Source organism: Zeus faber, assembly GCF_960531495.2.
Source record: "Zeus faber genome assembly, chromosome: 1".
Lineage (NCBI taxonomy): Eukaryota > Metazoa > Chordata > Actinopteri > Zeiformes > Zeidae > Zeus > Zeus faber.
The window spans coordinates 58,017,618-58,036,800 of NC_137193.1; the positions used below are offsets into that span (position 1 = coordinate 58,017,618).

The following is a 19,183-nucleotide window of genomic DNA, read 5'->3' on the forward strand; positions in this document are numbered from 1 at the left end:
ATTTAATCCAAAAAGCCTGCATCACTAAAACAAAACAACTCTCCCAGAAAAACAAAACAGTGATTGAGTAAAGTAATTATGTTAATTGTGTTTCTTTTCATCTACACACTCTGACAGAATGCAAATGGATCCAGTCCCCGCCATGCGCAGTGGGGGAGGATCCTAGTGTTCAGGACTCCACAGCCACGTCAAAAAGCCACGCTGACGATCGGCTATCATCAAACTCAAACGATCAAACCCAACGGATTCAAGGGTGTGTGCAAAGCCTGCCCCCCCTCCCGGACCCTCAACACCGTCCTTTACCAGAAGACACTCACACCAACACCACCGTAGGATATAAAACAAAAGCCGAACATTTACCACACACACACACACACACACACACACACACACACACACACACACACACACACACACACACACACACACACACACACACACACACACACACACACACACACACACACACCAAATGCTGCTCTTACTCGTTTACAAATGAAAGTCAGCAAACATTACACTATAAGAAGAACGTAGAAGGAACACAGCGAGTTGGTCCAATACCAAAAGAAAACAAGAGGGACCTGTCATCAGAAGATGTCGGGGGCTGGAAATGAAACAAGAGAAACGCGCACACACAGTCCTTTTAGAGTTGTGCTGTGGCTCTTTGCGATTCAAAAACGAGACTATGTTTCGGATTTAAATCTGGAATCGTTTGCTTACGCTCGCTAAGCTGTGTGCGCATGGCGTGTGTGTCCTGCGCTGCACTGCACAGCTTTATTCGACGTGTGGTAAGTCAGCAATAACAGCGAAGGGGCTAGTTTAACACACTAAAACCTCCCGATCCCTATAAAGCACTGTGCGCTCTGGGCCTCCTGCAGACTTAGATCAACGGGGACTGGAAAGGAGAGGATGTCATTTCCGCATGACTTAGTCTTATTAAAACCACGATCATGTATTTATACCAACTGCTAAGCATACGCTGCTGTTTATTGCTGAGATACTAACTTTTCCTGGCTGTAGCTTGGAAACACATGCGGGGGTCTGGCTTGGGGGGGGGGGGGGGGGTTGTATTCTGTAAGGCACAACCTGACGCTGGGGGGAGGGGGGGGGTGCAGGTGAGTGGTCATCTTATCCTTCAAAATGTGTGTGTGAGTGTTGTCACAAACTGCTGAGTTTTCCTTTTCCATTTCGAGCCCCGTACATCTTTGCAGAAGCAGAGAAAAAGGAAACCGACACATCAACGATTAATCAAGGTCTGAACGTGGAGACCAAAGAAGAAGAGGACGCACGCAGCCAGGACACAAACATGGCCACCACACATAACAAGCATAGAACAATGGGAATGGAACGCGAGCTACTGCGTCTCTGTCGCGTTATTCCGCTACTGAAGGGTCTCACTCCGTTTCTCTCTGTCCTACTTGTGATCGGACAGTTCTAGTGTGAAGTTATGTTGTATCCTCTTCCAAACATGCCGTCTGTGTGGGTTGACTGAAGGTAGTGGTGCAGACTGTGTCGTCGTTCTGGGTTTTCCTTCCTGCTGCTACGTCTTCTTGCTGCTTGTTTTGTCCTGTTGCGAGGCGGTGGGGGCGCTCGGGCTCTTCTGGGTTTCCGGCCTCTTCCTCTGAGGCTCGGACACTGCGGCGCTGCAGGGGGGGGTTGGGGTGGGGTTTGTTGGGGCGGTCGCCTGGAGCCTCTGCGCAACTGCAGAGGTGTTGGTGTGCTCTCTGTCGCCCCTGCCGCCATGACACCCTGATAAGGGCCTCTCAGGAGGGTCCCTGCCAGCGGCCTGCAGCGGAGCTGTACAATCTTTCTGTGCGGAGGGCCTGGTGGACCTCTGCGGGGGGGTTGGGGGGCCGCCGGTCGGCAGCTGAACGGTTGCCGGTTGTCTAGAGGAGGAAGAGTCTGGCCCTCTGAACTCAGTGCTTCCAGCGCCAGTGGGTTTCAGGTCCTTGGGGGTCTTGTCCACAGGGCTGCTGAGTCTCACCGGGCCTAGGACACTCTTGGCCATGGTCGATAGTTGGGACACCATCTTTTCCACCCCACTTTCAGGGGCAGGGCTTTGGGAGTTTAAACTGGCATTGGTGATTGAAGCGGTGGATGTACAAACGAGTGCAGCAGCAGCAGCGGCTGCAGCGGCCATGTTCTGAGCTTGCCTCCGGTTATTGGCCTCCTTTTTCTCTTTGGGGATACCCGGAGAGGAGCAGGGTGTGCGGGCTGTCTCTCGGCTGTCGCTGGCTGCTGCGAGGGTTGGGTTGGGGGTGACGGGGGTGGAAGGGAAAGAGGTTTTGAGGTTGCCTGGGGTTTGATCCTCAGTTCCGGACTCGGACGATCCGACCTTAGCCCTGAGGCTCCTCCAGTCCTGGGGAGGGATGGGTTTGAGGAAAGTCTCCTTGCTGACTGAGATGAACGCACTGCCTGGGGTGGAGAAGGGAAGCGGGGCTTGGGCGGGTTTGGTGGCGTCACCCGGTTGATGGGTCTTTCTCTCTTCGTCGCCCCCAGTGGTGGTCGCGCTGCGATCTTTTCCGACCGGCGATGCGACACTCTGAGCAGGCTGCTGTTCGCCGAGCTTGGCCTCCGTGACGAAGGACATTGGGGGCGAGGGGGTGGGCCGGCCGAACTGGGAGGAACTCGTGTGCGAGAATGTGGCGTGGGGGGTGCAGGGGGAGAGGCAGAGGGACGGCAGAGTGCCCCCGGGGCCCGTTCGGACAGTGGTCGGTCGGAGGAGTGGAGGAGAGGTGAAGGAGGTTCCCCTGCGCCCCTCCTGGCTGTCCTCCGACCCCTCGTCCGTCTCGTCCTCCGACGAGTCCACCTCGTGTATGGCGTCCTGCTTCTGCAGGGACTCCCTGCGCTCGGCTCGGTCCTGCCTGATGGCGGACAGTTTATCCTTCAGCTTGCTCTTCCCGGGGACCAGGCCCAGCGAGCCGGGCAACGGGGCACCCTCGCCCTCCTGCCGCCCCAGCTTCCTGGAGGTCGGGGGGTGTTTCTGCAGGCTGCCCTTCTCTACCCCTCGACCCGCTGAAGACAGAAGACTCTCACTGGCAGACTCCTGGAGGTGGGAGAGACCATCACAACAAGCTCATCAGGAACAGGAACTCAATCAGAAATAAAGTCCAGAACATGCAATATGTTACGTGTGAAAAAGACAAAACTGTTAGACACATAATAGGAGATGTTCAAGATCTTATACTTGATAAGAGATGAACGCAAAATGGCATTTGCAACCATTTATTCTGTGAGATGCAACATCCATAACATTAATTTTACATGTAATTTCAGATGTTGACATAATATATTGTGACCGAATTTCTCAAGGAGAATTAATAAATGTCTCATCTTCTCTTAATATCATAGACACTGTACGTAACACCATTACTGTATGTGTCTTGGAACAGTCAGTGCTGTTCTTGGTTCTCCTTCCTACCTGAAGGCTCAGGAGGCTCGGGTCCCTCTGGAGCATCTCCTTCTTAAACTCAGAGTGGGAGGTGTCCAGGCTGTGTTTTCGACAACCCATGGCCCCGCCCACCGCCAGCTTCTTGTCCCCCGGCACCCCCGCCCCCGACGGAGAGGAGGGTGAGGATGAGGACGAGGAGAGCGAGGCGGCCAGCTTCTCGGCCGACTGCACCCTCTTGAGGAGGGGCGAACGCGGGGGCTCGGCGCTCTTGGGCCTGGAGATCTGCCTCGCCAGCGGGGGGGACGAGTGAAGCTTGACGGGGAAGGACTGGCCCACGATGGCCGCCTGGCACAGCGTGTGGCCGGACAGCGGCGACGGGGAGCGCTGGGGGGAGGTGCTCTGCGGGGTGGGAGACGGCGTGCGGGCCAGTGGCGACAGCGGGATGTTGCCTGCCGACTTACGACGGGGCGAGCGGTACTGGCGCTGGAGTTTGGGGGCGAGACCGTGGAGGGAACTGGGTCTGATGTGGCCCGAGCTAGCCGGGGAATTCGGGACACTGGAGCTGGGGGAGCTGCTCTGGGACGAGTTCCCGCCGACTGAGGTGGAGAGGACAAACACCCACCCACCCACACAGACACACACACACACAGACACACACACAAGTAATATAGTATACATTAAGGCAAGCCCAATTGTCATCCATCATATTTTGCTGCAGTGATAAATCACTTTGGGAGGACATTTACACATTTAGCACATATTCATAAAACATGAGAGACGAGTTACGCCCGGGGCAGGAATCACGTGTACTTCTAAACATGCCTGCGTGTGACAGAAATCAAATGAGTGTTTCAGCAGCTCACCGGAGTGGGTCGAGTCGGGTGTGGACCTGTAGCCCTGGGTGGGGCTGCGTGGAGACAGGTTGTGTGTGGGAGAGCCGGGGCCACTCTCGCCGGACGACAGCGAGCGGTTGAGGGAGGAGAGGCTGCGGCTGGTGTGGAGGAGCGACGCCTGCTTGGTGATCTTCCTGAACAGTGACGTTCTCTTCTTGCTGCTGCGGACGGAAGGAGCAGGATCAAACGCAAGCTCAGGAAAAATAGGAGCTTTAAAAAGGATTCGCACAGAAATGTTTCATTTTTTAATATACACACATACAATAGAACAACAAACATCTATTTAAGTGTCAAGCGGATCAAAACCAAAACATTTAAAGCTATATACGATACTAACTACAATACAAACTTTTAATTATGTTGGAATTAGCCTTTACCCCTTTCAGAAAAAAATGTAAAAGGTAGCATAACATAACTTGAGACCTTTGGAATTTGTCGATTCTGAGTGCTGTATTGGATAGTACAGAGAGTCTCAACATGGAGCCTGGGGACCCCTAGAGGTCCTCCAAGAAGGTCCAGGGGGTTCCCAGCAGAATGATTAATATTTAAAGTTCTCCATTAGAGAATACAGATAATGTCTATTTTGATCCTAGTTTCGCCGTTGGCTCCATAAATATGGTAAAAACTCGTATGGAAGTTTCAACTAAATCCGATCCACAATAAAAATCTTCTCAGATTGTGATCCCAGAGACTAAATCTTATCAAATGGTCGCAAATGTCTGCTGCCTAACACGTGTTAAATATCAAATTGAGGTTCCTTCACATGAAAAAGTACCTATTAAAAATGAGTACGAAAACGAGTTACTGCAGCTGCTATGATAATAATCAAAGCCTGGAAGTCCAAAGGGGATAAAAAAATAGTTTTTAAAAAGCAAAGAGCCTTATCAACTGCATTTCACTGATGGAAGGAGTTAAAAATATATTATAATGTCTTGGGAAGTAGTGTCTATGTCTATGTCTAGTGCCTGTAGCATATTATTGTGTCCTGTGAGACGACTCATCACTCACTTGTCCTGTCCTTCTTTGCTTTTGGTCTTCTTGTTGCGCCGGGCCATCTTGGACTTGTGGCTGGTCTTTCGGGCCGGGCCCACCTTGATGGAAGTGTTCTCAAAAGGAGTGGCTGAGATTGACACTTTGGCACCACTCTGAGGGACAAGAGACAAGGCATCCTTTAGACCCGGGGGTGGTTCAGGATTTTCTTGCTTTTCCCTACGTTCATAAATTCTAAGATGATACTCCAATTAGATTTAATACATATTAAGTTAATATGGAATGTTGTGTGCATTTGTAATCACAAATTATTGTAAGCAATCACAAGACTGTAATACTGGGTACACACAAACATGAGTACTGTGACGTATGCTTGTATTTCTGTGTTGTTAGAAGTATATCTGTATATGTATGTGTTGGCTTGCCTGCACGTAGGTTTCCTACCTTTAGAATGAGCTCCACCACTTCGGTGTGAACCAGGCCGTGCACAGCCTCTCCATTGACGTGGGTGATGAGGTCTCCCTCCCTCAGCCCCGCCTCATGGGCTGGACCCCCATCCTCCAAATGCTGAGAGAGAGAGAGAGAGAGAGAGAGAGAGAGAGAGAGAGAGAGAGAGAAAGAGATTTGAGAGCAATGAATCAAATAAGTTTTAAGAATAACAAAAAGGACCAAGGAAGGGATGAAGAGGGTTCAAAGTGAAAGGAAGAAAGAGAAAGCGAGATGTGGGAGAGACGTCATATTACCAAGTATGACACGACTCAGGTGCATATATTTGTTGTAGTTGTTTACTGCCATCTTGTGTCAACCAAAGGGATCCAATTCCTGACTCATCGTCCTCTCCGCTGTACTGAACTACTGTTCGTTTTAATTGTAATAAAGCCATAAATGTTTGTTTAATATCTCATATCTATATCAAGTGTTCAATTAAAAACAAGTGTGTGCCACTTACCCAAACCATGTGGTGAACGGTGTAGATGTCTGTGTCTCCCATGTAAACACGGATGGCTCTCAGGGTGAAGCCGTACTTCTTGCCGGCTCTGTGGATAATGATGGCGGGCTTTGCGTTGGACACCGCGGGCGACAGGTCCCGGCTCGGAGACGAGTCCCGAGACGACGGGTTGGATGACAGGGAGTGGGGCGACATGGGGCTGGCCAACGGAGACGCTCCATGGTGGTCTGAGGGTGGAGAGAGGGGGCTTTGGTTGGAACAACTTGTACAGATGTGAGGGACATTTTGTGTCCTGCCCTGATTTCCCTTCATACATAAAACAGCTCCAATTGAGAATCCACAAGCTTTAAGGAAAGGGTCTGTGTATCTTCCCTTCATTTGATTTCTTATTCTGAAATTAAAATTGGAAAAAGGATTTCAGGACCCGTTTTAAAAATTTATTTGTGTCGTTCAATTTCAAAACTGGATGGATGAATTTCAAAGCTTTTACTGACACAAAATAGAGTTTATAGAAAAACCCGATTTTTTTTCTATTTTTGTTCGCAATTACATTTTTTTTACAATTCTGAGTTTGTGGCTCAGAAATGAAAAGGAAAGCAAGAAAATAAATAAAAATTGTGACTGTCACTTCCCCCGACCGGTTTCTACTGCGCATGTGCAGTGCCTTACGCATGAGCACATAGATGGTACAAAATAAAATGGCACAGTGATATACCAAACCTTGAACTTGAAACTTGAAAAACCCCGTTTTTTTTAAAGATGAATAACTTTGTGTTATATCATGCCTTGATGGAATACCTCACCAAAGAAGCCTTCTAAAAACACGGTGAGAGCATGCACCATGAAATTTGGCACATGTGTCCTGTGTGTTATTTTGTAATGTATCCCCTCAATATGTCCAATTGTATTATATTATTGTTTGCAGTTATTCTGCAAAAAAGTTGAAAAACCCCCATCTTTATTTGTTCCTGTTGTGTTTTGTGTTTCCAAAAATCAATTACAAACAAGTTGATATATGACAATAAAATGTAATTCCATATACGCCAGAAAATAGTTAGTTGCTAAGCAACTAACTTTGTTTGGTGGTCTGTATTTTATGTTAGGTCAGAGACACATGTGGTACGGACTGAACACTCGGACACATGTCCCTCCTAAATCAGTTGTGATATTTGCAAATACTCATTTGCGAACGTCCTCGCTGCCCACTCAACTGTGATATTTCAGAGGAGATTTCTGCTTATGTAAAGTTTTTTTTTTTCAAGCATTTCATAAAATAAATATTTTATTGGGCTCAAGAGATGCTATCGTCCGTCCGGCACCCAACCTGCTGTGCAAAAGTTAAGACATACAGACTGCTTCCGGGTCACTTCCACAAGAATAGTAATTATCACCTGGTTATTACATTTTGGATTCCTGTGTTTGACAGGTCGTGTGAAACTCAGAGATAGGAAAACAACACAATGTTCTCTTTCGAGGACAAAAATTAATGGAAAATGGCCTGACGGCATCCCAGCAAGGGTGCTGAAGACCTGCGCCCTGGAACGCTCACCAATTTTTCAATCACTCTTCTGCAATTTCCACCTGACTGCCACAATACCTCCCTCTGGAAAACTGCTACCACAGTCCCCGTACTCAAAAAAACCCAACCCACAGAACTCAACTACTGCCACCCGTTGCCCTTACATGCATAATAATTGTGCTCCTGGAGAAGCTCCTGCTAAACATTATTCTGCTAGTTGTCGGCCCTGACTGGATCCCCTCCAATTTGCCTATAAGGCCAAGAGGGGCACAGAGGATGGATGCTGTGGCCTGCTTGCTGCACCTCCTCCAGCACCTAGATTCCCCAGGCACCTTTGTCAGTGCTGTGTAGACGTTGTACCAGGGAATCACACTGCACTGTTCCACCTGCTTCTTTAACATGTTAGCCGTTACTAACAGGGCAAAACTCAGACGCATTACCAACCCTGCCAGGATATTTGGTCTCCCCACATCCAACCTTGCAGAGCTAAATAAAAAGGCCATTACACGCATTGCAACCTGGATATCACACACCCACTAAATCCCCACCTTACTCAACTGCCCCCGGCCACAGGTAAAGAGCACTGAGGTGCAGAAGGGCTTGTTTTGTGAAAAAGCTCGATCCCCGCAGCTATAGCCACCTTGAACAATAGTTGAGTATTCAGTGTGTATTTTTGTCTCTCATTGTTGTGTACTGTTGTATGTACTGTCGTCTGATGGGTATAGTGCTGTGGAAATGAATTTCCCCTTGGGACAATAAAGTCTAAAGTCTTCTTGCTTTCTGATTTTCATTTCAGGATAAGAAATCTATGAATGTCAGGTACAAGGACTAGAAAGCTCTGGTATTTTTACCATAAGCCTTATTTTTCAATCACAGGGAGTGCATATCAGGGGGTCAAATCATTCCTATTTTGCATATGCAAGGCTGTGTATAGTATAAGGTCAAGTATAGGTGTAAAAAAATAAAGAACACTTTAAATCTCAGACACTAACCTGCAGGTATCATGAGGGACAGGGTGGTGGCGGAGGCCGACTTGATGACTTTGTTCAGCGGTCTGGAGGTGGGGGTGGTGGTGTGTTTGTCCGTGTCCCCGGACAGCAGCCGGTGGCGAGCCCTGCGCGCTGCCAGGTCGCTGATGGCCTTGGGAGTGGAGGCGGAGCTGGCGTCCGTCTGAGTGACGGTGGTGCCGTTACGATTGCACACGTCACTGGAACTACCAGCTGCATGCAGAGAGACGGAGGAAGGCGGATGAAGGAATTGGCTCTTGCTTTGGAAAACAATAAATACAGCATCATGAGAGGTTCATTCTCATCGCTGGGAGTATTGTAATGGTACTGACATGTGACCGCGGCCCTGCTGAGCTGGCTGGAGGTGGAGCTGGTCGCGGTGGGAGACTCCTCCAACTTTAGCTCTCTCTCCAGAGGCAGCTCCGGAATGGACAGGGGCAACTCCTCGCTACGCGGGCCCCTCACCGCCATCTGGCTGAGCAGGCTGGGGCTCTTACGAGTACCAGCTGGACCTAAACAAGGCCAGAGAAGAAAAAAAAAACGCTACTCCAATGGTTCTAAACATCGGTTCTGGTGAATCCCAGGGGTCCTTCAAGAGGTCCCAGGGGGTCCATGGCTGAATTAATAATAGATCAACTTCACCATTATTAAATTGACAAGACATTAACACCGTAATATGCAACAATGACTGTTTTGATCATAGTTATCGCTGTATTGTTAGTACAGTAAAGACAGGTATGGATGTTTGGACTAAATCATGTCTAACAATAATAATCTTCTTAGATTTCAGAGACAAAGTCTTAGGATCAAATTGGGTCTTTGGCCTAATGTGTGCCAAATTGAGGGTCCTGGATATGAAAAGACATTAACAGCAATTCCACCTGCAAAACATAAGGACCTCTAGTCAGTGGGGAGCATCGCTTAAATGACAGCTCATGGTTGTCCTCTCAGCTTCCTGATGGTGCTTAAGGTTTGGCCCCAAATTTATAGCATTACAAAGTTGAGAACGTTCCAGGTATGTTATTCTTGATGAATAATAATGAACAGTTTGTTTGGATTAGTAGAACTTGCCACATAAGGAATACATTATAATAACACTTCAAAAATAGTAGGGATATGGATGAATTTAAATGTCAGGGAGGTCAAGGTCATAAAATAATGAATAGTATTCAATGGGGATGACCCTTAACAGGACTGTTAAGGAAACATTTTGTATGAACGACCATTTTGTGGTTTATGAATACGAAATCTTCAGCACAGAACTATAAAAAAAAACCGAAAAACATCAGACAAGTAGTGGCAGCACCTTGAGCCAAGCTGCCTTCCTCCTCTGAGGAGATAGCGAAGCGGGGCATCTCGATGATGGCAGAGCAGCAGCGCCTGCGCACCGTCAGCGGGGGGCTGGAGTCGCTCTCCGTGTGGGACGACTCTGAGACGGACAGACGCTTGCGCAGGCTGGAAACACAAACACAGACACAACAATGAAACAGAGGCATTTTTGGTAGACAATGTGGCTCTCCGAGAAGGACGGATGAATGGATGATAGCGTTTATACATGTTTTGTCATTATCATCACCACTGTTAACTAATGATGGTAACAATGAGATAACTGTTAAAAGCTCTTTACATTACATTCAAACTGAATGAGCACATTAGAGTGAAACAACTGATTGGACTATCTGACTGAACAACTGAAATTGAAAAACAAAAAACAAAAACCATAAAAAGAACTTTAACGGTTAAATTATTCTCTTAAGAACTAAAATTAACCAAAGAGATGATCAAGATGCTGTATCCTTAAGAACAATTGGAGGGAAAAAAAAAAAACACACACACACACACACACACACACACACACACACACACACACACACACACACACACACACACACACACACACACACACACACACAAGAAAGCAAGTGGAACTGTTCGACATTATCTCCGGTTGGGGGGTAAAACTCACATCTCTGGGGAGCCCACCAGCCAGGAGCGGTCCCTGGATTTGAGGCCGCTGAGGCTGTCCACGCGCTCCCCTGCCTCCTCGCTGAGGCTGCGCTTGGTGGGCGGAGGCGTGCGCTTCTCCTCGTGGAGGGAGAGACGCTCCATGCTGCTGTACACCTGCGTGTGAACGTACGGGTTACAGCGCTCGGTCGTCAGTTTTAACAGAACAATTTATGTGGCGCAACGGACGTGAGAGAGCGAGTGAGTGTGGACGCACCTTGCTGAATCGGGGCGAGCACGAGGAGAACTGTCGGATTTCTACATGCTCGTCATCGTTGGTGTCGTCCTCGTCCTCTGAATCCACGTGATGGTACCTGTCAGAACGAGCTGCGTCGCGCGCGCACACACACACACACACACACACACACACACACACACACACACACACGCACACGCACACACACACACACCAAATTTGGTGCGTTCATTTACCAAAAATTGGAAAAATAATGATAACGTCTTCAAAAATGTTTTATAAATTCATTACCATTTCATTTTTTGCATGTTCTGAATTTTTATGGACATGAAACATTTAGGTCCATGTGAAGGATTCCATTCAACTTTATATACTACAAGGCCATAGTGTTTAAGTGCAAATTTGAAGTGCGGATAATATTGGTCTAACGGAACGTAGTTGATCCGTGGTAGGATCTGAACCGTGAGTTTTGTGATCCATTGCACCTCTAGTGGCTATGGTGTGAGAAAAAAAAAAAAAAAGGTCTAACAGCAGAGAGAAAGCCAGACAGAGACACCTACTGTCAAAGTAGCTTGTGTCATCCTCAGACTCCAGCTGGGGGATGAACTCCGCTTTCTGTCTCAGCAGACTGTTCCAGTCCAGCTCGGTGAAGAATCCATGCTGCTTAACCTCAAACGCACTTCCTGAGAAGACGGGGGAAAAAGGGATGGACGCATTTAGGAAAGAGTGTAAAGTGAGAGCGAGCATGTCAATTGATTAGTGGATCATTTACGTTTAGACATGATATTGACTATTCAGGAGCAGAACAAACATAGATATGAACAAGACATACAATAACCATGAGCCATTAGCTAAAAATGACTTATCCAGTGACCTGGGTCTGAAATGCATGCATGCATGTGGAGGTTGTGTGTGTGTGTGTGTGTGTGTGTGCGTGTGTGTGTGTCACCTGTTCCCAGCCTTTCCAGGGGGTTCTGTCTCAGCAGTTTGGTGATGAGATCCTGAGCTTCCTGAGGGAGAGCTTCATCCTCTTCTGGCCAGATGATCTCATCTGAAACGCACACGCACACGCTTTAGAGACCACGGATTTAGAAAGAAGCACTTAGGAGTTCAATAGAGTTGAATTGGAACAGTGGGGTGGGTGAAGCCATTAAAATTGATTCATTAAAAAAATGCACAAATGTAGCTTTTAGTGGTTCTCCACGTTCATTAGAAAAGACAACAAAACCAACACCAGAGAAGGTTCTGTACTGACTCAACCTGGTCGGCAGAGGCTGTTAAAGACACACAAGCACCAAGAGGGTGACAAGTTGCATACATAAATACACACACACTCATAAAATATATATATTGAATCAATGCAGAGTTTATGGTCATGGATTTGTCCTTTCCTCAAAGAGAAAACCAAATCATAAAAGGACGACGAGGGGGAAAATCCAAATCGATTCATCTCTTGTAAAGTCACGGCTCCGCCTCTAATGATCCTCCCACGGACGCATGGAACGTCTACGAGACGGCACCGAGGCAACATCTATATCATCAAATGCACGCTGACTTTAGAACTCTCTACCAGGGGACACTTATTCAATTCACGAGTGACACTGCACTGTTTGTCTCTGTTAGCTTCTGCGAGATACTTAAATCAATAAAATGCAAATGATAAAATGCAAAACTTTGACAGAATGATCTGCTTAACATATCTGAACCTTTTACTTGAATTCCATAACAATTATTCATCAAGTATCTTGTTATACATATTTGCATTGCATTACTCCATAATTTACTCCAAAACGCAGTAAAAACAAGCAAAATGTGTCAATCCATAAAAGAGGATTTCAATAAATGAATATAAAATTGTATGAATGCTGAAATCATTTCTAACTTCTCTGTTAACTATATTGAAATAAAGTCAAGCATTCATTCATTTTCTAATTTGCTGATTTGCTGTTGATAGTATTTTAAGAGTCCAAGAGTGTACAGTTTTACAGTTTAAGAGTGTCACTGAGTACCTTCAAACTATGTCAATTTCCCCACAACTTGTGCATCGCACTCACCGCTGATGACCTGTCCAAACAGCTCCTCCGGCGTGTCGCCAAAGAAGGGGGCGCAGCCCACCAGGAACTCGTACAGGATGACCCCCATGGCCCACCAGTCCACCGGCTTCCCGTAGCCCTGCCGGAGGATCACCTCTGGGGCGATGTACTCCGGAGTGCCGCACACCTGGGCGACGCGTAAACACACAGGCTAAGCTGAGTACAAATAGGTCTTAACTAGCTGGGGAGCTAGGCGAGTCAGCATGAAACTAGTAGCTCAAAAAAAAAAAAAAAAAAAAAAAAAAAAAACAGCTTGAGAATGTTAGTATCAGCCGACAATAGTGGCATTGAAAACATGGTCAGGTGATCAGAGGTTTGTGGGGTTTTTTTTAAGCTGCACCTGTTTATCCAGGAACTCTCGGGTGTCTTTCTCGATGTGTCCTTCGTACAGGTTGGTGGTAAGGCTCATCAGACCGATCTTGGACAGGCCGAAGTCAGTTAGCTTGATGTGACCCATGGAGGTGATCAGAAGACTGATGGAGGGATACACAAAGACAAAATATTAAAATAAACAACAACTATTTCAATATTCAACAATGTCAACAAAATGATGTGTGCGCAAGTCTCATGTGTGCGTGTCTCACTTGTCGGGTTTGAGGTCCCGGTGCACAATGCCGTAGTTGTGCAGGTACTCCAGGGCCAGCACGGTCTCAGCAAAGTACATGCGAGCCATGTCCACTGGCAGTGCTCCGATGTTCTTCAGCAGCGTGGCACAGTCGCCGCCTGAGCAGAGAGCAGAAAAGTTTATGAAGACCACGTCCTCTCCTCCACAGACAAAATGAAGGTCGCGCATGTATCTCATCCTTACCCTCCACGTACTCCATGACCATGCAGAGGTGTCTCCTGGTCTCAAAGGAGCAGAACATGGAGACCACAAAGGGGTTCTCGGCGAAGGTGAGGATGTCCCTCTCCACGAAGGCCTGCTGGATCTGGTTCCTCAGGATCAGGTTCTGCTTGTTGATCTTCTTCATAGCAAAACGCTGACGCGTCTCCTTGTGGCGGACCAGGAACACCGCACTGCGGAAGTCGATGGATGTACAGTACATACATATAATAATAGTATTAATTGTCTGTGTTGTATGTGGTTCCTAATGGAAGCTGCTCATCTCATGTTTTCCTACCCGTACGCTCCATTGCTGATGAGTTTGATGTTTTCAAAATCTTCCTCTCGAGGAGCTTTGGCTTTAGTTGGCGCTGGGACTGTCGTTCCTCGACTCTGAAACACACACACACACACACACACACACACACAGGTTAGTGGAAAAGAAAAAAACAATCATCATCATCAACCAGCAAATATCAACATCACCACCGCAGAGGCATTACCGTCAAAGAAATCCATGGTTTAAAAATGTACCTGTATTCTTGCTCTATATTTTGTAAAAAATACTAAAATAAATCTACACTGGTACTGCAGGGGTGGTTAAGATCCAGCTTTGGCGAAGATGCCGCACAGCAGTCGGTACTTACATCGACAGACTCGTCAATCTCCGGGGTGTCCGGGTTCCCGCTGTCATAGCTGCTCAGCTGGGCCATTTCTGAAAAAACGAAGGAAGGCATTCACAATCAACTTCCGAGCAGAGGGAGTGGTCGGCAGATTGCTCATTTCAGTTTACAATCTTGATTAAAGCAGTGTTTTATACATTTAAATCTGATTGTTCAAGGGCCTGACACTAACTTTTAGAAGTGGTTGGCCAAGTTGGCAACCTCGAATCAGCTTTTGGTTGCCAAAACAAAATGGTTGCCGAACTGGAGATACCTTTATAACCCACATTTACAGTATATGTGTTGTAACAGCTCAATAAATGGCGTTCCATACCGCCTTTCAATAAAACAAGGTTATCAATGGCTATAACATAAGCACACACACACACACACAAAGAGAGAGAGAGAGAGAACAGTGGTTCTGTACCCTCCAGGGGGTCCCTGGTGAGGCCCAGCTGGCTGATGATGTATCTGGGGATGTCGGACTTGATTCCCTGGCCTTCCTTAGCATGGCCTTCTGCTGCTTCTAACAGATGATAGAACTCCTCGGGGTCAAACTCCTGGAGAGTGATGGAATGAAGAGGGAACGGAGCGTGTGAAGAGATGAATCGGAAGGCTAGGAGCGAGGGCTTGTACAACACTTCTGAAGCACTGAATGAGATAAATATGGAGAACAATGGTTTTTTTTTCCACCCCCTATGAACAGGGTGAAATAGTGATGCTAATGAGCAGTGTGGTATCTTGTTGCCAGGGCTGAGGGCGAGCGAGTGCTGGCCACCACAGCGCCGCAATTGTTAAACTGAGACCTGTAGAGGTCTGTTGTTACGTTCAATTGAAACGGTACAAAAGGACAATTCTGCTTTTTGCACAAACACATCAACACAACAGGCCTAGCACCTTATCCTGCTTGGATGAACAGCAATAACAACCATAACCACCAACCACCGTGGACAGTGGGACTAGGGGTTCCTATCATTAGCATGCCTGGTTCTGTGTTCTCTGACAGAGATAGAACACCCTTTGCTCTAACGCACGCACGCACGCACGCACGCACGCACGCACACACACACACACACACACACACACACACACACACACACACACACACACACACACACACACACACACACACACACACACACACACACACACACACACACACACACACACACACACACACCTCGCTACAATCTGTGCGCTTTCATTTGTAAAAACCCACCTTGCGTGGTGTCACAGCATCGTCTGCATGCAATTAGTCAAATGTACAGTGAATGCACAGCGGGGCAGACCTCTACCATCACTCCTCCGTTCCTTCCTCCTTTGGGCCCCTACCTCTCCTGCCCCTTTATCTCCGCAAATTCCAATAGAATTCAAATTCCCCTTTCTCATTCTATTCTTATCTTTCCCCCTGCTCCTCCCGTTCTGCAGACCACTATCAGTTCCTTAGTGCGTCTCTCTCATCTCTCCATCCTGCAGCCTCTAGTTCACAGCGAGGGGTTCGCACCTGCATGGCCGTGCACTCGGTACCCCCATTAGCCTATCTAGGGGCAGAGCTCGAGTGCACCAGGGTCTCGCAGAGAGATGAAAGTAAGGATGCAATGAGGAGAAAGGAGTGAGTGCACTCACGTTTGTCGATGCATGTCCACACTTAAAGACAAATGAAGCCTGATTCACTGTTCTCTGTGGAATTCCATAAATTAATTGCTATGCTTAAATCATTTGACATCTTGCGCCGGATTGATCTAAATTGTAAATTAAGTTCGTATGGATACGTGATCTCTGCACTGTGAAAAGGCAATTACACGTAAATATGGGAACACAGTTTATGGGAGCCGTTCAAATTCAATTTGCAGTTACAGTAGAGTAGTAATATTCAAATAAAAAAACTTTTCCTATTCATGATCACATCATGGAAGGCAGACGCATAATTCATTTTTTTAGCCTAAAGAAAAACAAAACACTCTTTTTTTTATTTATAAAAAAAGCAAGAATAAAAAAAACAACAACCAAGCATTAGGTTGAGAAACCGATAATCTGTGTTAAAATATAACACACTCTGCCTTTATAAAGCAACTGAAAAGTTAAAAATAAAATACAATTCTTACCAGACACTCCAGCAGCCGCGCGGGCCGAGCGATGATGATCATCAGCTTCTTCACCAGCTGCGTGACGAAGGTCACCTCCACGCTTTCCGAGCGCTCGTGAGCCTATATGTAACATATAAACAATAACACAATATTATCACATGCGTTTTTTTACTTTTTATGTTTGCTACACTTGTATTAAAACATTTCGACATTTATTGACGAGTTGTAAAAACCCACCCCAAAATCATCCTCTTTTAATAATACAAGACGCCATCACGAAGAAACCAATTATCTGCTCGTTTTTGCAGCTAGTTTTTTTTTTTTTTTATGTCATTTGTGGCATTACATCTAATTAGGTTTTCATCCCACGGAAGACAAATACCAGTGTTATTAATGATCTGTTAATGGGTTTGGAAGGATGGATTTAAGATATTATAGAATATAAAAAAATGGAGGTTATTAATTATTTTTTTTCTAACCTTTAAATTAGGAAATGTAGCATGACCTTAGAGCTGTGACTTTTCGTTCTCGTTTTTTTTGTTATTCCAAGGGCAAAAGGATGTCAATCTCAAGTGAAAACCATGCACCACCCGGTCCGCTTGCTTAACCGGAGAACCAGAGGTAATTTAAATCCCAGTGACCTCAGCCTTCCCTTCCCAACATTCACCGTGAAATGTCTTGTCAGCTCGGAGACACTGCAATTTATCCACCAATCTACAGTATCTGATTGAGAACCCACGCGGCAAGCTGCTAACATTTCTGGGGAGAAAAAAGGTGGAAGACGGGTGTGTGTTTGTTTGTGTGTGTGTGTATGTGTGTAGGACCTGCTCTGGGAACCCCGGCGAATGTGGGTGTTGTGAAATTGTGTAAGTGTGTGTGTGTGTGTGTATGTGTGTGTGTGTGTGTCGTGTGAAAGGCAGCCTAATAGAAAGGCAGAGGCAGTTAATAAACAATGCCTTGGCCCTGGCCCGTGCGTGTGTTGTTTGGTTAATAGAGACACGGCGCTGCGTCTGACAGACAGACAGCCGGGCACAAGGCTTGGCCCTGGGGGCTTCTCTCGGCTGCTGAATAATTTATAACCGTAATGAAAGCTGGATATGGGAGATGCTGTTTGTATACTGTATGTGTGTGCTAAATACACCTATTGGTGTGCTTGTGTGTGTGTCTATATGCGTTTGAGATTGATTGTGTGTGGGCGCCGTGGAGGTCGGTGATCGGTGAATAATGGACAGCTGAGGGACTGCCTTGCATTGCTCAGCGGCTAATTAACCAGTCAGAGTGTGTGTGTGGGAGTGTGTATATACATTTATGTATGGCTGTCAGGCAGGCTATATATACACCCCGCAAGTCTAATAGGAGGAAGCATCCCTTGTGTGTGTGGTTAACAGCTTGTATGCATGTTTGTGTGCCGGGGATGCCAATCTATTCATCAAAAAAAAAAAAAAAAAAAGATAAATAAAAAAACATTCCGTGTATTTGCAATGTATACAATAGTGAATTCAGGGTGTTATATACTATCGTATATATAATACTTTATTACTTTTATTTTTTTTTTTTATTTAAACAAAATTAAGACTAATTGTTGCACAAATCATCTCTCTCTAATTCAATAAATTATTGCAGATAAGTATTATATATTTGGTACAGGGAAGAGGTAAGTATTCCAGAAGGTAAATATAGGGAAGGTCATGAAGGAGAGTAGTCTAAAAACTGTAATATTATGGTCAGATAGCAAGGTAAGTGATTATAAACTGGAATAAATATGACTATATATACTTTTTTCCACAGAACTTCATTATTATCTTGGATGTCTGTCTACAGGTGTTCCAGGTAGGTATAAAAGGAGTTGGGTTTATCTAGAACAGGTGAGTGTAGAAGGTAAGATTGAAGGTAGGTATTTGGTTCAGTGGTTCTTAGGATTTTATAACACCAGAAAAGTCGACTCATTTTGACAAAAATAAATATTTGGAAAAATAAAATCAGGCAAAATTGTTTACGTTGAAATGAAGTGATATCAATTCAAACTTAAGACTATTTAGTGACTTTCAGGGTGTAATATTTGAAAAACTGAATTCAAGACATCTTAAGACTTTTTAAGGACCCACCTGGAATTAACTCAAGTGAAGTTTCCAACAATAAAACAATAATGAACAAGAGTAGGAACAACAATCATAATATTTATTGTTATACTAGTATTATTATTATTATTAATAATAAAAGCATGTAACCATGAACCAGAGTTTTGTATGGGAATCTTCGGGAACAAAAGGGTCGACAGGGTGAGTGATGGCGGGCTGGCAGACAGATAACCAGTGCTGAGTTAGCAGCGTGGCTGACACTCCCATCTTCCCTCAGGTGACCAACAGGGGTCTAACAGGGTCTCCCGGGGGCTCATCCATAAGATGGCCCGGATGGGGGTTGCCATGGTGACGGCCGGGCAGGTCACAGAGGCCCCGCGACAGGGATAGATGGCAGGTGCGGGGAGGTTGAAAAGTAGAGAGAGAGAGAGAGAGAGAAGGCGGAGGAGAGGGGGGGTAAAGGGGAAAGGAGGATGGAGTGATTGGATGAT

At 46.2% G+C, this 19,183-nt stretch overlaps 1 protein-coding gene across 1 annotated transcript in view; it reads right to left on the bottom strand.

Moving 5' to 3' along the window:
- Positions 1–397: 397 nt before the first annotated feature.
- Positions 398–19,183, bottom strand: part of mast2 (microtubule associated serine/threonine kinase 2) — a 157,593-nt gene continuing 138,807 nt past the window's right edge. The window contains exons 13-33 of the mRNA XM_080006553.1: positions 16,633–16,734; positions 14,955–15,087; positions 14,513–14,580; positions 14,164–14,258; positions 13,851–14,059; positions 13,627–13,765; positions 13,383–13,515; positions 13,004–13,169; positions 11,899–12,000; positions 11,510–11,632; positions 10,971–11,080; positions 10,716–10,870; positions 10,056–10,204; positions 9,082–9,261; positions 8,735–8,962; positions 6,224–6,450; positions 5,719–5,841; positions 5,293–5,429; positions 4,255–4,445; positions 3,422–3,987; positions 398–3,046 (exon numbers count right to left, since the gene is read on the bottom strand). Of these exons, the coding sequence (XP_079862679.1) occupies positions 1,541–3,046; positions 3,422–3,987; positions 4,255–4,445; positions 5,293–5,429; positions 5,719–5,841; positions 6,224–6,450; positions 8,735–8,962; positions 9,082–9,261; positions 10,056–10,204; positions 10,716–10,870; positions 10,971–11,080; positions 11,510–11,632; positions 11,899–12,000; positions 13,004–13,169; positions 13,383–13,515; positions 13,627–13,765; positions 13,851–14,059; positions 14,164–14,258; positions 14,513–14,580; positions 14,955–15,087; positions 16,633–16,734 (4,842 nt within the window). The 3' untranslated portion in view covers positions 398–1,540. The remainder of the gene's footprint in view (positions 3,047–3,421; positions 3,988–4,254; positions 4,446–5,292; positions 5,430–5,718; positions 5,842–6,223; positions 6,451–8,734; positions 8,963–9,081; positions 9,262–10,055; positions 10,205–10,715; positions 10,871–10,970; positions 11,081–11,509; positions 11,633–11,898; positions 12,001–13,003; positions 13,170–13,382; positions 13,516–13,626; positions 13,766–13,850; positions 14,060–14,163; positions 14,259–14,512; positions 14,581–14,954; positions 15,088–16,632; positions 16,735–19,183) is intronic.